We start from the raw sequence: 24,269 nt of genomic DNA, 5'->3' as shown, positions 1-24,269 counted from the left end.
AAAGAATTGAATCTTTAATCGTGTATTTCATGCAGACAAGACATGATATAACATCAGATAGTGTACTTAGGAGTAAAGTATTCTCATAGTCAAATATGAAGTTCCTCCACTGTGTTACTTAAATGTGCCCTTCAATTCTTCTATACTGCAAAGAAGAATAGAATATGACTAAAATCGGAACCAAAAATCGAAGCAAAACCCCAAATACACAGAAATGTTTTGTGTAAAGAGAAATGAAGATTTACCGAGTAGTACACGAAATAATCTCTGGTCTGTTTTGACAGAAGACTGCTAAATGTACCACAATATTGCACAATGCGACGTTAAAACGTATAACGCCAAGTGATTTATCTATACGTCTATACATCAGAACATCATTTATATAATCCATATATCATTAAATACTAGATTTGCCACTATTTGAATCCGGGTAATGAATCTCTTTCATCATGGCTGACGCGACTGTCCTGTTCATAGCGCCACCTCGCGGTCCGTATGGGAACTACGCCGCTTCGGAGATTTCCTCCTTCCCGGCATGCGCCGCGGGCATCTCCGGCATCTGCACGACGATCTGTCTCCTAGGCGACGCGGAGCCGCTCTCGCTGTCGTCTGCAGAACCTTTCAGAACGTCCAACTGAGAATTGTTACTTCCCCTTGAAGAAACCGCCGCCGGGGTTTGATGATTTGAGTTCGATCTGTGGCTACTTCTCTTACTTTCTTTCGAAGACACCTTTTTCTCAGGGGTTTCCACTTTCTTTTCAGAGACACTTGAGTCCGACGTCTTAGGGTCTCTCGAAACAGTCTGAGAAACTTCTGTTGTGTCTTGGGTTATAAAGACATTATCTGCAGGAGGGTCTTGAGGAATATTTTCAGGTGCAACATCTTCAGTTTTTGTCTCAACGTTCTCCACTGGAAAGTCCTGTTCGTAAGGCACTTCCGCCGGAAGTTGCGCCATCGATGACGTCAGGTGAGTCATAACATCGGGGTCATAGTCATACTGTAACAGAAAGAGGAATGTTAAGCATACCTGGAGCAAAACAAAAACGTTCATAGCAGCGTCTTCTATTGATAATGGTAATTGCAATGCAAACTGCAGCCGCATGGCGGCGCTATCGCCCACCTGTCCGTCCAACCATGGCGTTGTTGGAGGCGGCTTCAGGGCGCCGGACACGGTCTGCGCACGCGCCATCTGCTCCAGGACGTGCATCACGTGATCCGGCGGCGTCGCCTGGACAATGGGAAGCTGTGGCGGGAAGAAAGGATGGAAAAAAGAGATGATGAAGGACATCTTTCGCACCTCTATGAGCAACGTACATGTATATACAATTTCACACAATTCCACACATCCGACACATTCTCTTTTCTTCCCTCTATCTTCACCCTACCTGATAACTCGCCACATCCGGCTCCAGATTGATGTGTTCATTGCTCTGCTGTGACGTCACGCTCCTTCGCGCGTACCGCGGCGGTCTGTTCAAAGGCTTCTGCTTCGTGAAGCTGTCCTCTCGCGAGAAACTGAGAGACAAGTCTTTCGGGGAGCCGATGGCCCTCCGGCCCACGTTTGGGATGCTGTGCGTCGGGTGCAGCAGAGCTTGGAGCTGAGACGGGCCGATTTTTGCACCTGGTTCGCTCAGGTAACGTTTCTTCCAACTCTCCATCAAGATGTCGACGTCATCGTCTTCGCGCGGCGTCTTGTTGCTGGTGGAGACCCCCGTCTTGGTCGGGACGGTACTGCTCAACATGGGCTGGCCTTGCAGCGGCTCCAACCTGGACATGAGTGAAAAAGTACTTATTATAGAATGATATATGCGTATGTCGGTGGTCTAACGTGGTATTGTATTGAATAGTGCACTTAGTCTTATCATCTTCCTGAATTTTCTTTCGATGCGAACATTTTCTTTGTAATCTCTAAAGAGTTTTTTTATTTTTTTTCTTCTTTTTTTTCTGTCTAAACACACTTACAGAGTGTCATGCGTATATAATTCGTTGAATAACACATTAGATATGAAGAGGCAGAAGGGCTCGCTGCTCTGCATGGGAACCAGGAGCTTGAGAAGCGTTACGATTTTGCCTTTCTACATCTGTTTGGAGAAGTTGTTATATCTGTAAAACACACCTTCGTGTCTGTTATCTACGTGGACGTCTTGAGACACTTCACACTTGGCTATCTCGTAATCTTGCTCAGAGTCACTGACGAAAAGTAGTGGATGCTACGTCTGACCGTTTCCAAAATCATGTCCAGTTGCTTGAGTAACTATTTGTGGGTATCTTTTATGTCTTAACGTGCATATGCTGGTACACCTGTCCTTACCTTGGCGGCGGTTTCATCTCCCTGATCCGCTTCAGCCTCTCCAGGTGCGGCGCCTTGCGGTGGAACGGCGTGCTCTGCGCATGCGGCAGCGGCTTTCGGTTGTAGAACGGCTTGGCGTTGTGTTTCCCCGCGTAGTTCTGACGCTGGATACGGCCCAGGGCGTTGTTCAGGTTAGCCTGGTGGATAAAAAAAGTCTTAGTGTAGGGAAAAACAGCTTGAGTGATCATCTTTTGTTGCATGTCATGGACTCGGTCTTGCGGAGTGGTTCACAGGACGCATTTGTAAAGGTCATCTTTAAATATACTATTGCGACAGATAGTTCAATTTTTTCTCTGCTGCTTAACCCGGCAACAAATACAAATCTAGTGCCAATCGACTACAGACAGACATGCAGACAGACAGACAGACATGCAGACAGACAGACAGAGAGAGAGATATAAGAAGAGAGAGAACCGAATAAAAAGAAAGAGAGAGAGAGGGACAGACACAGAGGGGGAGAGAGAGAGAGAAAGAGAGAGAGAGAGAGGGGGGAGAAAGAGAGGGGGAAAGAGAGAGGTACATCTGAGTATCTGAGTAAAGACTCCGTAGGTCGTACCTGTTCCTGCCTGATGAGCCCCTCGCGCAGACTCCTGAGTTTGAGCAGGTACTTGGACTGCTGCTCGGGCACGCCGCGCTGGTCCTCGAACCACTCGGGCTGCCGGCCGCTCGTCACCGTGGCAACCGTCGAACCCGCCACGGTCGACGTCATCATGTCCGGACCTGGGGGGGGGGGGGTAGAGGTTAGACTGTTGGAACCAAAGACGGAATTTCAAAATATGCATCCTCTTAGACAAGCATGATGGATTTCCTCTACTGTGAATAGTATAATCTGTAGACCATGGAACGCATTAGTTCCCAAAGTGGAGTTCCCCAACTGTCTAAGGATTTGAAAAACTTTAGCAACCTTGACCTTGCCGTAGTCAAGTTGTGGCTAACCTCAAGGGCACAGCTCACAATGACATTTGCGAAGGATAGCAACCTCTCTTGTAGTAGTAGGTCAGTAGGGATCACACCTTATTTCATCAGGTCCGTAGGTTGGGACACGAACTCCGGACTTTCTAATCCAGTAGCGGAATTGCCGTGCAAGCACTACACAACTGAATGCCACTTGAGGTTGTATATATTTTACCAACCACCCAGGGGACCGTATCATGATGTTAGAGAGATTAATCATGATGTTAAGACTCAACACAAAAGGTTAAAGTGACGTGTTTGTCGTATTTAAAGCGTCGTTGCCATGGTAACGGCGGGACGTACCGTGCCCCCAGGTAACCCAGACCACTTCAGAGGGAGTGTTGTGGCGGCGGCCGGGCTGGTCGGGGTTTACCGAACCTGCCGTCAGTCAATACCGGGTCAGGTACAGGGGCAGGACTCTGAGCTAGATCAGTGTGCGTGGGAATGGCGTAACTTTACCGACAGACAAGCCCGTACTTCTATAAGGTGGTGGCTTCTTTGAGTTAGCATGAATATTAGAAGAGGGTCTTTTCTTGTGTTTAAGACAATGCATATCGTTTTAAGACAAAGTCTCAGAGCATGTATCAAGCCAAGATCTAACCATGTTGCCACTAAGCTATTAAAAGATGTGCCAAGCCCTTATCCTTGTAGTCGCACTACACAATCGCAACCTGAACTTAGGCCATGGAAAAGGCCATGTAACATAATCCTTCCTGACTCCAAGTGTGACTATATTAGCCGTCTGGACAATACACTGCCCTAGATAGTTAAATAAGGTAAATTGCAGACATAATTGGCTACTTTCCTCCCGAAAGCGACAGCTATGGTCTCTAACACCACTTCAGAACCAGCCAATGGCCACTCAGGACGGTTGCCATGGCTACGCTAGTACAGTGGCTACCTTCTGGCTACAAGGTCGATTCATCATTTTTAGATATTGATGATATTGTCAAGTAGAAACATCATAAGGTTTTTTTGTATTTCCAAGGCGTTTCGAATGTCGCACATAAAAGTTTATTGCAAGTTCTTGCCCGTAGGCTAATTGCAAATACATTTAACATGAAAAGAACGAACAGACAGTGAACAATATAGTATTGGACAACTCTAGTTTAACTACTGACACTAAATTCTAACTTATTGGGTTCGACTTCTTTTTCCGAGACAGTGGAAGATGAATGATCCCACTTTTTCTGTAATTTGTGGGTTGTGAAGCTATTAAAGAGGAGGGTAGTTTTCGTTTTATCTCTCTATAGAACCAAGGGCCCAAATAGCCTCCCCCCAACAAGGTACTTGAGTGGCGGATCTGTATATCGGAGGATTGTGTTTATGGTAAACAACAGCGCGTATAATCAACACTGTAAAGTAAACAACGCACAGAATATCGCGGCGAGATCCCCCTTAAACACTTCTAAAGACGTGTGTGTATCAGCAACACTACTATCATGTACTGTCTCTGGTTTTGTGTTAGTTTGACTTGGAGACTAGAACTAGACATGTTGAGGCTTACATTACGTTGCAAAACGCTGATTTTGTCAAACGCTCTCAACACAAAACTTGGGGAGTTTGTTTGTTTTAAAGGTGACACGAACAGTAGTGTAAAAACGATACTAGTGACCACCTTAAATAGCTTCTTTAGCAGCGCATACCGGCCTACCGGCGCGGTGCCTCTTACGTTAAGAAAACACGGCCTGTAGAAATCTGGTGAACTCGATACTTAAGGGACTGCCATATATAACACACAGGGTATGAAACCTACATTATCCAAACATTAAGAATAAAACACCTTAGCTACAAGCGAAAGTAACACAGCAAACAAAAAAAAGCAGTCCCATAAAGGTAAATGATGAACTATCGTAGAACTACACAGTCCTGTAACACATGTAATCTGATCCATGTCTTCCTATAAAGTTTAAGTTACGTCACTTGCTTAATACATGGAAGAACTAAGTCTACGATATGGAGCTGAATCACATAACTGGTAAACCACTTCATGGCGTGATGCAACTTTTACGTACTTCGATCTGAGACGGAAACGTTACAAGGTACATATGGACCTATTCAACGATACCTTATAACACTACACTAGCACAGTTCAGTAACTCTCCTCAAACTAGAAAGCAAACAGCAAACTTACGGACACAGAGAGGAAGAATTCCCTAAGTTGGCGTTAAGTTACGTAGCTCTAGTGTTGATTGACTGCATAACCCAAACAAGAGTCCCGTACGATTGTATTCTCCCATCCACCAGCGCTGCTGTGAAGCTCTGTGTAAATATCACCGGGGTGCTGGTATCGGGGTGTGCACGGGTTAGGTCAAAAATCATGCACGCAGATATCGTTTCCGTAACAAAGTAAACAATCAGAGGCGACTGACTCCTGTGTTTCCATACCTAAAAGTTCTTCCCGTCGAACCTTGTCACTTTTTGTTGCGTCAACACCCCCGGTACGGCCCAATGTTGTGGGAACACGCCTTGCCATGTTTATATTCTTAGTTTCAGATTATTTCCAAAGCATTTTGCCATCTTTTCTCTTTGAGTCTGAACATTAACACTGTAAGCACAAACCGTGAGGTCTTATTATGTGCTCTTGAGTTCGGTAAAGAGAGGAACACAGGAAAACTCCACATCCCGGCTGTGGTAGACTCAATGTTTTCTCTGTTACAGATACGCACACATGACAAATATCTGTGAATTCGACGCGGAACAACAGAGCCGAAATGCATACAGCAAGTCCTACACTGACAAGAATTTACCAGCAATACTTAAAAACGGAACCCCTTCTGTCAAAACTACTCAGTGACTGAAGGCGCAACACATAACTCCGCTCAACCAATATGCACTACTGTGACATAGTTAAGTCCCTGCTTGCGTAACCTGTGACGGGGCACACGACGTGACTCAAGGGTTTATCAACCTGCCGACAGACTCAAGTCACGAGTCTTAAACGATGCCAACTTTCTTAAGATGCCTTAACACCTGGCTCAAAGCATGACGCAAGTTAAGACATGACTCAAGCAGAGGACTGCACACTGGACCTACAGTAAGTCACCATCTATCTACCGTAGCGATGGCTGGGTAGGTTTTGCATAAGTACTAAAACACACGCGCCTACCTTTAGACAAGCGTGCTCGCTGTTTGGCAGATCCAGGGATCCTCACAGCTACACAACTTTCCTCATCCGTGTACGATACAGGACTATAGGATAAGCGTATATACGCTCAGTTTGTCTGAAGTCCACGACAAGATTTCAGAAAACTACGTGCCTGTAGACCACACCACGGGAGAGACTTGTTGTCCCAACAGCCTCGACACGAACAAAACACGTAAACCAATCGGCATCCCACATAGTCCGCACTAACTCATGCAGCACCGACGGGGGATAGCTTACACCCCCCGGGTAACCCGAGAATAGGCACGTCCGTGGTCGCCATGGCAACGCGAGGATGCCCCATTCTGGGCGGAGATCTCAGGTGTAACACAGGTACAGGTGAGGCAGACAGGTGGAATAGGACGTGACCCTCGGGGGCAGGTAGAAAAGGTCGGGAATAAACTCCGTAATCAACATGTGCTGACGGGACATTATGAATAGTAACTTAATAAACCCCTTTTGAGCCACGGTAATGCTTACATCAAGGCGAGTCACCGGACTCTATTGTAGGCGGTAAACCTGATTGTGGCTGTTTTGTGGTCCCATGTGACATTTCATTTGCTCAGAATAGAATAAAAGAAACGCAATTCATCATTCCAGCGGAAATAAGGAACACAATACCTCATAGTGGAGACTGTAGAAATTGTGGTGACCACAGAGGTCGTGCTGTTGTGGAGGTGAACGACTTTGCCTTTATGAAAAATAGAATTATTCGACAAAGAATCTATGCTAGACCGGTACCTTTACAGCGACATAAAGGTAAAGAGGACAACTGAGGGGCAAGACAGGCGACATTTAAGTGCCTCTGTCTTTCTTCATTTTCAACATGGGGGCTTTAACGTTTGATAGACGTTCAGATGTTCAAGGTCATTAACGTTACCTACAAGGGCGTAATCTTCGATGTCGAACATGGAGGTTGTGACCCTGAAAATCAAGTCTTCCATGTGACATCGGCTTTTAAAAATCACCTTATCACAAATTAACTAAGGTGTGGGCTCGAATAAAGTTCTAAACGGGAACTATACGCGGCTACAGCCTCTTTTCTGAAGATGTGGCGTGAGTGTGTACGGTTGGTTTGAGGTTGCCCACTACTACTGCCCACAAATTAACTAAGCCTTACAATGAGGATCGCGGACTTAAGAACCAAAAGACGCCTTCAATCCATAAATACATATTACTAGTAGGAACAACGTTATACATTAGAACAATTATGAAAGTACACCATGAAAAACTGCATATTTGGCAGACATAGCTTTAGAAACTGTACCTAGTCTAGAATTGTAGTGATGTTCACCAGCCTTAGTTTCTTAACAACCTTAACAACAGTACTCTTACGAAAACTACATAGATGGACAACAAGAACAGTCACAAGAACACAACACACACTAAATTACACCAAGGCTAGATGGCGCGACACAAAGGACGTCTTCATTCAAGTTTGATGAACGATGTTCAACTTGAATACGAGACTGCTTCTTTCCTGTTTGTAGGTGACTTTCATCAACTGATCTATATCATCAACATCAATCAGCGCCACAGTATAATATGAAGGACTATAGTGCTCGGTTTCTGTGCCTGTACGCACACGTACAACAACGTGAGTGAAAGTTTTATCTACCCAAGATTGACACTGATACCCGCTACCCCTGCCTCCCCTTCACGGTAGACTACACCTGAATGTGACCGTGAAACCTACCCGTGTAGTCCAGCCGCGGTCTCCATACAGACATGGATCCCTGTCCTACAGTACTGTACAGAAGCCCAGCCGTGTGTCCCTGTCCTACTACACGGTACAGCACGCCTGTATGGTCGCTCTGCTGCGGTATTATACAGAGTCCGGCTCGGGAGAAACTCCCAGGCTGTTCCATGTGGCACGGTGATCAAAATGTGCTCAAGAAGCTGGGATATACTAGTGCCATTGGGGAGACAAGCGTGCTGTAGTGTGGTTTGGAGTGGGCGGCACAATGGCTGTTTATATGGGAATATTGGTCCTTGTGCGGTGTGTGCGGACAGTAATGTATTAATGGATTCATGGTGTTGTAGGTAATGTTGAGTTAGTCAGAACAGGATTTGTTGATAAATATTAAGCCAAGAAGGCGTTACTCGGATGATATTATCGATTACCAATATCACCTAAAGAATATACATGTAGATCTTCGATAATTCGTTGGACGGACGTCGACGGATAGATACTTCAATATATTAAGCAAAGAAGCAAACAGCACAGTTAACTCCAAATCTTTCGACTTGAACATATGTGCAAATGATACGGAAAAAAAACACACGGACGACTCTAACGTTGCCATGCCAACGCCACGCCCAAATCAGCAACTCCCAAACCAGCATGTGTACCCAGTCTGCTTTTGGGATATGTTTTTATCGCAGTGATGTTTATACAAAGGTGTTAAGTTAACATTCAAAGTTCAGGACGTTCAAGCTATTAACACGTGTGTCAACTCGGGAAAATCTGGAGATTAGAATTAACACCCGCGGGCTCTGTTGCCTAGAAACGAGCATATGTTGCTATGGCTACGGTTGTGCTTTTACCAGACGTGTTGTTTCTCCCTTCCTTTAACAGTGCTAACCAGAAAAGAACTAGACTCTACCAGCCTTACTACGGTGGCTATAGGGAGAATATTTGCCAGGGTTTCATTTGTAGGCTCCTACACGGGCGAAATGTGATCTTCACAAGGGACTGACTCTACTGGCTAATTAGTCCTTTTTCTGACGAATTCTACGAATCATACGCCCGTAGGAGGTCCTGGTGGAGGCTTAAAGATCCCCAAAAGCTGAAAACTCCACCATGGCAGCATGGGTCCATCTACATACTTGGAACAACGCTGCTAGGATTCCCCGGAATGTAATTCAGTGGTTTGATCTACAAAGACGGGAGTAAAGGCTGGGCCCAGCTGTTACGGTTCCCACACTTTCCACCATCTAACTACCCCTGCTTCATCTAGAAATGACCAAGAATCCTTGAGAAAATCCTTCCATCTTACCCTGAATGCACATCTATATCACAAAACCAATTCGATCAAACCGATTCATGCGAGTGAATACCCACAAAAATAATAAAAACCCATCTCTTAGTCCTAGATATCTTGTTTACAAACGAACCAACTGCAACGAAAACATAACCTCCTTAACACAGCTAAACATAGTAACCCTACATATCACAGCTCTACAGACTTCACAAACACCGTGACATATCATGACAACATTATGATCACTCTATAAGACCTGTCCACACGGATGGCTGCATCCCCCATTAACTACACAAACATGTCGCCATGTATGAGTAGGGCAGGGATGAAATATTCATGGCAGCTAATTGTTCCGCTGATACGTTTAACGGACGTTAAGTCTAGATGGGCATCAATTATTTAAGACGGCTTAAGTGGGAATGAACAGAAAGACTCGGACATTCATTTGACGTCCTGTAGCCGGTGTACAGTTACATGTAGGAAGTGTGTGTAATGGATATGTCTGGGCGTTGTTTGGACCTATTTCATTTTGCTTCTGTTGTGAAGTTATCATAGTTTTAATATGTAATGTTGAAGATACAAAGGAATGAAGATTAAATTGGGAAGTTTAACTTCCTGTTGATTTGGGATGATACACAGGAAAAGATGAATGAGGATTTAAGGAATCAGGACGAGGTATTGAGAAAAGTGTAGGGATGAAACTAGAGGTGACTAGTTGTACCTGCAGACTGCTTTTGCTACTTTGAGAAGATCTGAAATTTTACGATTAGTATATTCTACTTTGACGAACCCTTTATGTCATGGACGGACGATCATGTCATCAGCATAATTATTGGCACAGTTGGCATGATCATCCTGTCAATAGTGCAATTTCCCCACTTTTGACAGGATGACCGAGGTCAATAGCCCCCTTTTTGGGGAATTTGATTTACGGCGTATACATGACCGAGTGTCGTAAAACCAAATTTATCATAAACAGTCTAAATGTCGTGATACCTCATAAACGTCACCTACACAAAGCCCTTGATACACGAGTCCCCATAGCCAAGTCCATAAATGTCCGCTTCTCATAAATCACAGTTCAGTATCATTAATCACACAGACAGGCCCTCCGTCTATCTGTTGATAGTTTGTTATAAGGAAGTGGCTATTGACAGAGGGGCTGTCTATGTGATTAGGAAGTGGATATTGACAGCATGATCCTGTCAACAGTAGAAAAATTGTACTGTTGACAGGATAATCCTTACAACAGTGCAAAGGTGCAGGATCATCCTATCAGCAGTGCAAATTTTTCTACTCTTGACAAGATCATTCAATGGTCACTTCCTAATCACATAGACAGGCCCTCCGTCTATCTACTGATAATTTATCATAAACCATGTTTATCTTGTGGTGTACTGTTTCACCACAGGAGCACACAAGAGTTGACGTTCTGTTGTCATCCTGGCTCCATTGAAGGAACAAACGATGTTTACCGAGGCTTAAGGGACAAACAGAATCCCTGACAACAGCTGAATGTTGTAAACACACTGAGCCTGTGTGTGACAGGTATGATCAGGGTGTCAATCTTTGTCTCTGTGTTCATAGGCACACATGATAAGTGCCTGGGACAATCATCGTAAAAAGCGGAAAGGTGGTAACGGAGGTCAAGATCAAGTCTAAAAGCTTGTCTGATTACTTCTGGTGCAGCTGTGATTTCAGGAGAAAACTACAGTTGAACTAAACGTACCGATTGCAAAGATTCATTATTTTCAGGCGTACCGGCTGCTTTCCCTACTCGTACCTTTACGTGTACGCAAACCCAAGTCACTGACCTTCAGAGTACATATTCACACAGTAGACATATCTGTTGTTACTTACAGTACTGCAGATCTACAGCTAAACAGTATAAAATGCGGAATGGGTGACATTGCTATGACATAGAAACGTGCTAATTGTAAAGACGATGCACTTACTGGTTATTTCCAGTCTTCTCGGCTGCTTCGCCAACTTGTGCCTTTACAGCAAACGTAAACACAGTTCACAAACATTCATCTAGACCTAACGCTACACCCCGTGGAAGAACTGCCATGCTATGACTTAAAGACGTTCTGACAGTAAAGACTAAAGACAATGAACTTACTGGTTATTTCCAGTCCTGACGGCTGCTTCGCCAACTTGTACCTTTGCCGCAAAAACGAACCCAGTTCACCTGAGTGTACATGTTCACACAGTACACATGTCTATGCTTACAGCCAGATCTAGGCCTAGCAGTAGAGTCTTTCAAAAAGTAACCCTGCTACGACAGTCAGCGTCCCGACTTAGAGGCACGCGCTGGGACGCAAGACTGCTTTCACTCCGGCCCGCTGACCGGTGGGTCTGTGTGGTCAGCTGGGCTGGACAAACACCGCCACGGCTCGTTAGGAACGATCTCCGAGACTCGTTTTCTCGGCTCCTTTGTACCGTCTTAAGGTAGCCTGTGCTACACGTAAGGGTGAGAGGTACGAGGGTGATTCAAAAACTAACGCAATTTCTATCATAGCAGGTCAATTTTTGTATGAAATGAGTTACAATTTTGCACAAATATAAAGAAACATCTCTTCTTGAGTTGGTGTAAATCACTGTATTTTTCACATTTTTACCAGCGACTGAGTTGACTTCAAGTTAACCACACCCTTGAAAACTTGTCGGAGTTTGAGAGGTACATGTAGTTGTCCCTTGCGAGTTCGTTGTTGAATGCGAGCCGCTGATTTCAGAGGTATACTTTCAAACTAAGGTAATGCTTGCAGTGTTGTAGAGGATCTTCGAATGTACACGGAAAGTTAAGTTACAATGGAGTACATCCTGTTACATACACATTCTCAAACTGTGCGGGGTGCTATGTGGCCCCTCTCGGTCCCTCAAGGAGTGCGATTTCATCAGGGTAGTCTTTCAGGTGGTATGTGCCACTCACCTGGTATAAACTCCTTCGATAGGTAATTTTTGTGTGCTACACTTTGGAAGTGGGGAAAGTCGACCAGTAAAAAGACTATATTGTAAAGATGGGCCTTTATGGACAATACTGCAGTTTACTAGCAGAAGTGACAAATCCACTGGAATGGGAAGCACGAACTGCATAACGTGCTCTGGAAGCAGCATCGCGGCTTAACGGTTTTCACAACACCTGAGCGAATGTTGACTTTAGTTCCTGTGAAGGGTGTTCCAGTTTGTACGACTCATTGAACACCGAGGACTTCCCATTCAAACCTACACACCCGGGCAGTGGTGGCTGCTGTATGTATGAGTAACCTCCTACCTTATACACCAAATAGCAAAGTCTTTACGTATCGTACCTATGATGTGGCTAGGGAACAGGCAAAGGCCTGTGAATGACACAGAGTGCGCTACAAGTTGTGTCCATAATCCTGGTGTACAAAGCGACAGACTCAAGTCTCAAAACTGAGATACTAAAGCTGATCCAAGTCCTCACTTAGTTTCTACCAAACTAACTACGCTGGCTAAACTTTGCCGCTCAAGGGGGACTGTATATTTGCCAGTGGAGTTTGACCACCGAACGCTAACCTTCCCGTGGACTGACTCTCCTGGTCAATCATTCCCCTTCTTACCGAGTTCTACGATACTTACCCCCGTACGAAGTCCTGGTGGAGGCTATTCTTGTCAACACATATGTCAACATATACCTTCAGTCTCAACTTATGGACAAACGTTTATTGCAAGCTGGCATTCATTCTGGGTATAATTTTAGAGATAACATCACTCACCTCGTAAGCAGATGCTATGACGCAACCACCGACTGGATTGACTCTCACTAGCTTACTCACTACCTTACAAGGTAAAGCACAAAGTCTCCTTAACACAGCACGGGGTCTTGATAGGTTGATATCCTTCTCTGTGGTGACTTTTAAGTGATTCTCTAAGACCTACTTTAAGAGTGGCCCTGAAAAGCTTAAGGAGCGCCAGTAAAAACATCCCTGAAGACTTTTGCGTGCAGAGAAAACAGAGAGAACTGGAGCAGAAGTTTGTCTGTTCTACTGTCAAAACTTGCGGAGGTCAAGTGGTGCTTACCGTGTTTGTGACTTAAAAGGCTTTCAAACTGATTACATCTTTTCCTGAATACCACACAATTTCTGTGGATCTATTTTCCTTTGTAACAATTTCTAGATCCATCCTTCCGAAAGTCAGTATCAGTGAGTAAAAGTTGCTTATGTCGCGTCAGGCCGAAGAGGGATGGATGATTCATCGCTTTCACTAAAAGTGTTGACTATTCTGTTTGTTTTACCAGACAGCTAGTGATCTGTGTTAGTTTCCTTTTCTGCCCTGTCAGCATTTAATACCTTACAGGCCGGTTGGTCCTTTTCTGATTGAAGATGACTGAAGTTTGAAACTGGCAATAGTTCGTAGTTACAATTGTTATTAACAGGCATATTCCTTTACAATTCTGAGTTGTTCGTGCGTTTGAGTCACTGAAGCCTCCCTTTAAACTGTACGCCTGCCCTACCAAGGTTGGGGGTCCAGACCTAAGCCTCGTCTCTAAACCAATCATCGCGTCTTTGTCCTGACGCGACCCCTGACCAAGAACGTGCACGAGTGGCGGAACGACAGAGTCTGAGAACACCTTAAACACCGCAGGTAAGAAAGGACGGATTAAGACGCCGGCCCCCGCGGAGAGAAGACGTCTGTCTTCCTTTCAAGAACCTGTCCAAGATGTCGTACAGAAACAAATAGAAATCTTTTATGTAACACACACACTGTGCCCTGCTTGCAACTTTCATTAACAGCCCGTCATGTTCATTGTCAAGCCGCCAAAATGGCAACAACATAACTACAAAGGGTGCATTTTACTCTGCCTACTCGTGCAATAGAAGTTGGTACCTTTATATTGACTTGATTCTACTTAAAGCATGTATATTAATGCAGCACAAAAGCGCACGATAACAATCATTATGTTGACCCGTCATGTGCATGTCAACCTGCTACAACTACAATACCTGAACTAACAAAGGTTCATTCTTCTGTACCTACAATAGAAGTTGGTACCTTTATATTGACTTGATTCTTGTTACAGCATGTATATTAGTGCAGCACAAAAGCATACGAGAAAAATATTAATCCGTCATGTATTCAATCAGCCTTCTAGAACTGCAATTACTAAACTACAAAAGGTCCATTCTCCTTTGCCTTCATAATTTCATGACTTGACTTTGTAGCTAGTTGTAGCATGTATATAAGTGCAGCATAAAGGCCTACGAGAACAATGTTAACATAACAGCCAAGACAACAAGCTAAATGTAGAGAAACCGACGGTAATTTTTGTCGTTATCAGGATAACAGGATATAGTACCACAGGTCAATACGGCAGGTGCCATGTCCGAACGTTCTGTAGGTCGGGAACAAGTGATCATATCTGACTCTGAGTAATTACCAAGAACAAAGGATCGTATCTGAGTAATTGCAAAGAATATACACAACCAGGCCTCAGACTGCCACAGGGCATTGAACATCGTCAACAGACCTGCATAGACTTTCTGAGCTTCGTGGTCAACAAAAGTTGACAGGAAAGGACTTCATTATATATGCGGCTGTAACATACTGCTAACTAATGTAATTTACTTACAAGAGATTGTTTGTAGATACAGTAGAAATCACGTAGAACCAACCTTATAACACGCCAATGCAGGGTCCTAAACAGGCGGAACAGGACAGTTCACGCACACACGTCCTCTTGGTCTCTGTAGGGCGCTTTCCTGTGTTCTATCAAGCAAATTTCACAGCACTGCTGGTACTAATGCGTCTCTATAAGCCTGCAGAAGAGCCTACCTCTCGCAAATGAAAGTCAAATGACAGTTCACAGCTGACAGCTCACGGGAACACGTCCTCTTGATCCATGTACGTTTGGGAACTCTCATATATGCTCTCCTGTGTTCTACTGAGCAGAATTGAACAGCATTGCTGGTACAAACGGGTCCCTATAGGCCTATAAAACGAACTGACTTTCCCACATTAAGGTGTGTTTACCTGAACCACCTGTTAACACGCGCAGACGGACCCTCCCCGGATTATCCTGGGAAAGTGGCCGGACTACTCCCGGAGTCAGCGCCCCTCATCCGCTCTAATTACCGCTGATTGCGTAAAGCCGCGCAGAACGAGCTCTCAAGGGGTGGGATAAGCTTCGAGAAGATATGTGTGGCTCCGGCGCGTTTTTGGCGTCTTTTACAGAGTTTTGCACTTGTATTTAGCACTGCGATTTTCTCTGTTGGTTATAGGAAATATGTACAAATCATATTACCTCAGAGACGTGGAAAATAAGCCAAAGTGAAACATCTGCTCGTCGAACATCAGACAATGAAGGTCTTTCTTTTAAAAAGCCACTGTCTAAAGATATCTATCATCGTACTCTTACAGAGTGGAGCGAAAACAACGTTGATCCTCCAGTATTTCGTACCGTGCACTGTATCTATCAGGTCCTTCCCATATTGACATATTTCAGTTTCAATCGCTCAATCGGTTTCTTTAAATTGAGGCGCGGGTGCCACACTATTCTAAGATCTCAGACAACAAAACGTTGGTATTTCTTCCCAGAGTGACTGGAATGTTAATTTGAAGAGCTACTCAAATCAAAGCAACACGGTAGTGAAGTGTTTCCTCGTTAATGAATATCAATCCCCCCGCATAAGGACAGTCCTTAACTGTACGTGAGTCTTCAGACGTGTGAACTATGTTCTAATTACCTGTTCTACCTGAGCGGCGCTGCGGGAAACCATGTCGTAATTACAGGTCTTACCTGGTGATGACATGTAAACGTGTGTAAACAGCAGGTAAGCCTTAACTACAGGTGTTACCTGGGCTTAACACACCTGTATGGACAGGCCACAACCAGGTGTTTTAGAAGTTAGAAACTTTAACGTTACATTCTTGCAAAATGTTTAGAAAAGTCGAAAATAAGTTGATTTTATGCAGAAGTATTAGACTAGCGTGAATGCAAATAGCAGTTATGTTTGAAGCGTTACAAGGCGTAGAAATATGTGAAAGCTATTGTCCTTTTTTCGACGCCCTCAATTATCCCTAAAATTGTAAACATCTCTTGTCACTTCCAATTAGCCTTCGGGCAAGGCATCATAAACTTTCGTTGATTATATGCCTGTCTCTATACTGTACATCGGAGAATGATGCGTTTGTCCTGAAGCGAAGTTTGTCCTGCTCTTGTCTGAATGACCATGTTTGTGTGAAATGTGGAACAAACATGGCGGATGTCAGCGGAGAGACGTTCTGTTACCGGGGCAACCGCGCCCTGGTGACGTCATGAATTCTTACACAGGTCCAAATGTTTATGTTTGACTCATTCATTCTACGCTGACACAAAAGACCATTTCTAAATACACAGCACGAGCCTTAACAGGAAGAAGGATGTGTTTCCTACCAAACATACGCAAACATCTAATACAATAAGTGCTTAGACACCAGCATTAGGACATTGCAAGGGATGCCAGAAAAGTCAGTATGTGCTCATAGTATCCCTTTATCGTTACTGAAGAAATTGAGAAATTCTTTTCATTCTTAAAATTCAGTTTGTTTTCTTTGCTTCTCGTGTAGGCAGCTATAGCCATCATAGAGGTTTCAGTTTTGGCTTCTGTTGACGTCTAATACCGCCATACGAAAGTAAAGTAGAAAATAGACTGTGTGGTGACGTTTATACATATCACGTAAGAATAAGACTAACTGTTGTTGGACATGTGTCATATTTTGTCCGACATTCAAAAAGGTAAAGCAGTCATCCTCAATTGAGCTGAAGCATGATGCGACATTCAACTCAATATAAATGGATACGTCTCATGCAAAAACTGCTACATCTACTTTTACTTAAAGATAGACACAAAGTACAATTATAATTTAGCAATTATTGCAGATAAAAGGTAAAAGACACCGACAAGTCCTGTAAGATAACACAACAAAAAGCAAAATGTACGAACCGATCTCAAAGTGCGGAGGGAGTTTGGCCGGCTTCTTCATCATTGATGACGTTCGCAGATGTGAGAGACGGTTAATTAACTAATCAATAAAGCTAGATAACAAACTTACTGATTTACTAACTACACTAATAAACTGACAGCTTTACTGAGACCCAGCACTCGTAAAAAGGAAATAAAGCTAAGATTCCGTAGACTTGAGTAAGTCAAAGAAAGCAAAGTAAGTCAAGAGCAGTGTCGTCGGTATTCAGCCGTGTGTGTTCTAAAGCTCGTTCCCAGAGTAGTATATCATCCGGGTCCTTTCTCCTGGCTACGTATTGAGGTTAGTCAAGTTTACTCAGCCGCGCTGTTGATAAACCCCGGTTATTAATGTCATATTAATCCGCAGAGGTCACCAGGCGGTCATTATAAGGACGTTAAAGACCACTCCCTGGTTACTAATGTTCCCTCCAAGGTCACCCAGCGGTCATTATCCGGGCATTACGGGGGGATAAGTACCCGGATATTGACTCCGTCTCTAAGAACGGCAGAGAATAATTCAGGTTATTAATCTTATATCGCACGGCGACCGTCAAACACGGGTAATTATGAGAACATCAAAACGTAATTGACCTGAACTGATTGCACACCAGATTTCACCTTGGCCCTCAACAGCAGAAAGCATTGACAATATGATTATGACATGCAATTAGAATGGTTTAATTAAGATGTACGCAAGGTAGCAATTACTCAAGCAACTAGATAAAATTTGGAAAGAGTCAGACGTTTCAGGTAGCATCTACTGTCTAAAGCTTTCTGAAACATCTGACAGTTTCCCTAAATCTACCCATTTGCTTGAGTAACTGTCACCTTGTGTATCTTATTATCTGGATGTCTAACCTAAGTTTGAGATGTAGTTTGCACACGTATACAGTTTTCTCACTTGGTGGAAGACACACCTGTGTACCTGTGTTACCTGTATACGTCAGGTGAGCAGCAGGTCACGGCAGGTATGGAGGTGAAGATAAACAAACCACTTGACTGTCTTACTGGCGCCAAGACCTCACCTGCTGGGTTTTGATCTCAGTTATACATACACGCACTGTGAACGTGGGGTTATCAATACTCAATAGTCTTCCCGGTAGTGTATCGGCTTATGCCTCAACAGTTTATACTTCCAGCGATGTTTGTTTGCTTTAGCTTGATTGTCGTGTTCTGTCTTAATGATTAATTGCTCCTATGCCTGCCATTGCGTAACAGTGTTAAGGGGCTCCTTCAGAATTATCAACTCAAAACTAAGGGACTACCTGTCTCTTTTTAAAGATCACCAAATAAAGAAACAACGAGTAATGGGAGTGAATGAAAACTTCACACTTTCACTTGATTACTCAGTGTACATTTGGACTGTCCTCGTTGAGCGGAGGCCATTATAAAGACGTTATATTTACCTGCATGCAACTTGAAGTCATGCCCACAAGTCTGGTTTATCACAAGCCCGATCTGCGGGTAACCTGGACTATAGACTGTTTATCTTCATCAAACACATATTTCCCTCCACTCAGGCTGTTTGACTTTTGAAACGTGAACACTTTTCCTGACCCTGTGTAAGACCTGTACACAAACATGACTTCATCAAGGTGTGGAACAAAGGAGCCGACAGGACAGGTACGAACAGGTGGGGCACTGTCTTAGAGAACACCTTACTGCTTAAGAGTCATCGTCGTCTACTCTGCTTTCTTAGAACAAAGAAAAATCATGCAAAGTACATACCAAGCGTCTAGATTGTTCAAACGACGTCCATCGTAGCTGTCAATCATTCTACCCTGACCAGACGTACATGCGCAAATATAATGGCTAATGGATATCATAATCTGAAGGCTTTATCTCACACAGCGATGGGACCCTCATCAGCTTACGCAGCATTATAGTGTGGGTTAGACGCGTCCGATCGGATAATCTGGGATAAACATTGGGAAATGATTCGAAAGGAACATTGTTTAACAATCATACCTCGTGGCGCCACCGATCCGGTCAAACAGCACTACTGTAACTTATCAGTTGCTAAGCTGGCAGGAGAGGGGGGAGAGGGAGAGAGAGAGCAAGAGAGAGAAAGAAAGAGGGAGAGAAACAGAGAGAGAAAGAGAGAGGGGGAAGGGGAGAGAGAGGGGAGGGAAAGAGAGGGGAAGAGAGGGGGAGAGAAAGAGTGGGAAAGAGAGAATATAACAGGAAAGAAATGAGAGCAGAAAAGAAAGTTAAAAAAAGGATAGAACCGAGAAAGTTGGGAGGAGAAAAGTGCCCAGAAGGTTTGGTCTACAAGTGTCCATGTCTCCATGACAACAGTGCGTAAATGCTATGGCACGATCTGGAGTATATGCTACATTATACCCCACTGTCGTTGGTTGAGCTGCTAAGCTTTCTGTCTAGATCCCCACACTTAAGGGATATCAATCACAGTTAAACCCGCCGTGTCGTGTGATCCGCGCTGAGCACATAATCACGACAGGCCGTCAGCTGACTCAGTACGTCATATCGACCGGGGTTTCCTGGCGGTTGGCATAGTAACGGTGCAAACTTTGACATTTCTGTTGCCTTGGAACTAGAGCAGTATAGAGCCAGATCTGTATCTGTATCTATATAGCCGGTATAACCGCCATTCGGCGTAACACACCAGCTTCGCAGGCACGCGGCGTGGCAGCAGCTGGTTATATTACACCGAACGACCTGTCACAGATGTCCATGAACAATTCTATTTATGCAAATGACTTACACATTTACATAATATATGCTTAATCATAAACACCTTTATCTTACTTACACATGTTGCAATATTGACAGTCCTATAATTTTCCAATTTGATGAATTTTGGTGTTTTGCATTAATTATGCAAATTAGGAATTTATTTGCATAATTGGTATCTGTTGATGCTCCACTTTCCATAAACTACATACGTTACATGTATTTGAGTCTTATAATGGAAACACTGCAAAGATAGATTTTCCTCATTAGCTATGCAAATTAAGTGCTACTTAGCATAATTTGCACTTCATTGTGTACATTTCTGTCTAAGCTACCTGTATGCTAAATATCATGGAAATCCGTCGTTCCTTTGTTCAGTTATTCTCCTTAGAAGATGTTCACGATAACGCCCCTGCAGTTCCAGAGCAAGCTGCTAGGGGGCCCAAACTCACACCACGTCTTCATTACACCACAAGCTATCTAAAATCAAGACCATAGCACGTCCAGGTCAAGAGATACAAAAATTGAATTTCTGCTGCAGTACCAAGGTCACATACCAGGGGGCCCAAAATCGACCTTGAATTTCGGCTTCACAACACCTGCCCACATACCAAATATCATCGTAATCCATAGTCCGGAAACACAAACTCAAACACACACACACACACACACACACACACACACACACACACACACACACACACACACACACACACACACACACACACACAAACACACACACAAACACGCCAAAAACAATATCTCCATTTTTCATGGAGATAATAAACACTAACAGTGATGGGCCAAACAATCATTTCTGAAAGAGAACTCTCAGCTACATGACATATGCTGTGGAGAGTGAACGGAAGGCTTGTATTGGTATCATAAAGAATGGGCGCCTGGTTATATAACACGCCCTGAGATAAGAAACCGCATGTTGTTGTTACTAACCATGCCTTCATCACGGAGCTAGATAAGTGACGTGCCGTACCTGCACGGTTTATTAATAGTTTCCCACATTCCGACATTGACTTAATTTTACTACATCTGTAATCGAATTAATCAAACAGTACAACCGCCCTTCGGTGTAACACACCGGTTTCGCGGGCCGTCTGCAGAGGTTCGTTATATAACAATCCACAATGACCTGCCATGCATAAGCTCTGCAAATCTAACTTCAATCGGGTTTTAAAACTACCGCAGTTACTGGAATTGAAAAAGAATAACGGTTTCTACACTACAAAAGTTCTGGAGAAGAATCTTAATCACCCCAGTTCTGTACTGATAAAACGTAAAGTTGAAGTCGTTGCTTTTAAGGCTTTGTTCTTGTTCTTTCCTGGGCTGGAATGAGGTACTAACGTATACGTTTCAAAGTATACGTTTCAAAACTTGTTTGTCATTTGTCATATCGACGAACAATCAGAACGGTGTTTTTGTATCATTAGCCATCTTAGATACATATCACTTCCCTATCATTGTGGAAAGGTAACAAAAAGAACACACCTAAGCCAAGAATGTTTTAGCCATACAATCATTCACATATCCTTACACTACAGCGATGAACAATTTCACTGGTACCGGGCCTTCCTAGAATAAACGGTTTACTGACTAATGGTTGCACTTCAAGAAGTCAGCAGTGAATGAGTTAAGAAAGGAGATACCTTCCCTGAACTTTATTAACATTCCTAAGACGGCAGAACACTTGAAGCAGAGAAGACACTGCCTTCAGGGCCATGCACGAACCGTGGCGTGACGATAGCAGCAACAGCACAACACGCCGAGCACGCAACACAGGCATGTCACAACATCCGCCGTACCAGACAACGATAGCCTCTACCAGGCCCAGCGGATCGCTAGGAAAATAGTAGAAATTGGCCAAATAGAGTGAAATGTATGAAGGGAGTCGGCTACAGAGAGAGCGGAGCCTGCCAGTGACATCCTGGTAAATATTCTCCCTATAGCCGGCGTAGTTAGTCTGGTAGAGACTACTAGTAGACTACAGGACGTCTGTACTGTATGCTTAATCCACCGTCATGCGAGCTGTTAAACTGCGCAGTACGAATTAAAAAAGATCAAGGAAAAGTACAGTCAACTTTGTACAAGTACCCATCGCTTCATTAGGACCACCTAGCCAATGTGGCTGATTTTTGGTGCTCCCTTTATAATGTTTCCCGTTAACACAAACAGTAAAGATACCTGTGGACATAGACCAGATTTTATCAGTCCCTGAGTGGTCTTCGTTTTTAACAGTTTCAAGTGTAGTCGGTTACGTACATGTCAATTTGTACAGTAACTCTACACACAGGCTTGTCAAAACACCGGGTAGAACCGAACAACAGAGGCGTCTTCTAAGGACGTCATTAGATCCGTGTCATTTAATCTGTCAAACAGTTCAGAGAGAACGAACACCTAGTCGAACACCCAAGCAAATATGTATACTTTGGTCGCCCTCGAGCGTTATTTAGATCTACTTTTGCAGTAATTCGGACTCTCTTGTCTGACCACCTACCAAACAAATGGCCCAGCCAACCTAAGATATCTTAAAATATGGCCAGGGAAATGTAAAAGAAATATTGAAACAAATCGCAGCTGTCCCACCATTTTCCTATTTAGATAAATTCGATTCAAATTTGTCCCTATGCAAGATCATACTGAAGGAATGGCAACTTTTACTGCGTATCAGTAACGCAATCCCGGCCGCATAGCTACACAAATGTCCGATGAAGACACTTCATACTTGCACTACAGTTTACCCTCGCACTACACGGCACGGACTTACCTGTTTGCTACACCTAACAGGTGTGTGAGATGGCCAGGTGCGACAGGTGAGTCTCAGGTGTCCCCAGGTGGCTTCAGCTGAGCATCTTCGTCTATCAGAACGCGTCTTAAGCCGCTGTCCACCGCTCCGACTAGTCCTTATTAGCTGTCAATAAAACGTGCTAATCGAGAGAAAGTGGGGACTGGTGGCCGGGTGGGGATGTATAAGGGGTTTACTGGTATACAGATTATACGGACATCCAGGACTTGTGAAGCATACTATTCTTGTCCTACTAGTACTACTTCTGCGTCGATATACCCTTTTGCTTTCTTAGGACATATGGCTTCTAGAAGAAGTTGAACCGAAAGATGTATATCAACATCTCAGGGTGTAGTCCAACAACATAAATGTTTCCTAAACCCCTTTTATTACCCCCACCCGGTCTCCGTGCGTGCGTAGCGACGGGGTCACAGGTCACCTGTGCGATAGTAAACCAATGAGACCAGAGATCAGCCGTGACGTCAGGCGCGCGCCCTCCCGGTGTGTGTAGATGATGATTAATGTAAAGATAATGTGCTGAGCGCAGTTTAAAATAGTTCCGAAGACAAAAGGGTCACATATTCTTCCAGGTTACTCAGGTAAAGCGTCGTTAGGTCTGTTTTGTACCCTCCTTGGGGTAAGCGAATGCCAAACCAAAATTCTGATGGATTAGGGGTAAACCAGTAGGGGGAGGGACAGTACCAAGCGGAAGAGCGGGGCCGTATTTAGCGCCAACACTCAGACAGTGTTTACGGCTGTTGACCGCCAACAAACAGGAAAACAAAGCGCAGGTAAAACACACCTGTGTCCAACACAATCGCGCTATTAGTGGCGAACAAGACTCAATAAAAGTTCGATTGTTTCCGCTAGAAAAACACAGATAAGGCGACAGGTAGAAGTACAGAAACGCCAGCTCGGCAAAAAAGCTGACATTTACTTAACATTCGTCGCTCTTAAAGGTGGCAAACTTTTTTGGATAAAATTTGATCTCTCGCCTTGTAGCCATTTGACGTGTCTTCAGTAGAAAGATGCACTTAGTTACTCACAATCACAACAAATAGTAGAATAAACGCAATCCTAGTTTAGAGAACAATACAGCCACTTGCACAGCAGATTACGTCCTAAGTTGATGGAATATCTGTCAGAATGGCAATTAGAGCTTACAAAGGGTAACAAAAACGGCAAAGGGTAATCCGTTTTTCTTTTCTGTTTAAGATACTTGTCCTTGAATCTACAACAGTCTTAAGTATTGAAATCTAGGTTAAGAGGCATTGCGTCTGGAGAGTGGATAACTAACTCAAAAGCACGAGAAGCTGAGATTTGAAAACTCTATTTGCCAATGCCTGATGGCGCATGCGAATGACATCCGATCACCAAGCAG

The 24,269-nt window shown here is 43.9% G+C and overlaps 1 protein-coding gene across 1 annotated transcript; it reads right to left on the bottom strand.

Moving 5' to 3' along the window:
- Positions 1-2: 2 nt before the first annotated feature.
- On the bottom strand, positions 3-23,072 carry LOC136421019 (uncharacterized). Its single transcript, XM_066408163.1, has 6 exons — positions 22,871-23,072; positions 2,907-3,070; positions 2,312-2,487; positions 1,386-1,767; positions 1,121-1,243; positions 3-997 (listed from the first exon to the last, which is right to left on the bottom strand). The coding sequence occupies exons 2-6, from the start codon at positions 3,060-3,062 to the stop codon at positions 503-505; spliced, it is 1,332 nt and encodes a 443-aa protein (XP_066264260.1). The 5' UTR covers positions 3,063-3,070; positions 22,871-23,072; the 3' UTR covers positions 3-502.
- Between the last annotated feature and the right edge of the window lie 1,197 nt (positions 23,073-24,269).

The sequence above is a fragment of the Branchiostoma lanceolatum genome, chromosome 15, assembly GCF_035083965.1.
Source record: "Branchiostoma lanceolatum isolate klBraLanc5 chromosome 15, klBraLanc5.hap2, whole genome shotgun sequence".
Lineage (NCBI taxonomy): Eukaryota > Metazoa > Chordata > Leptocardii > Amphioxiformes > Branchiostomatidae > Branchiostoma > Branchiostoma lanceolatum.
This window is presented reverse-complemented; position numbering and strand designations above follow the sequence as displayed.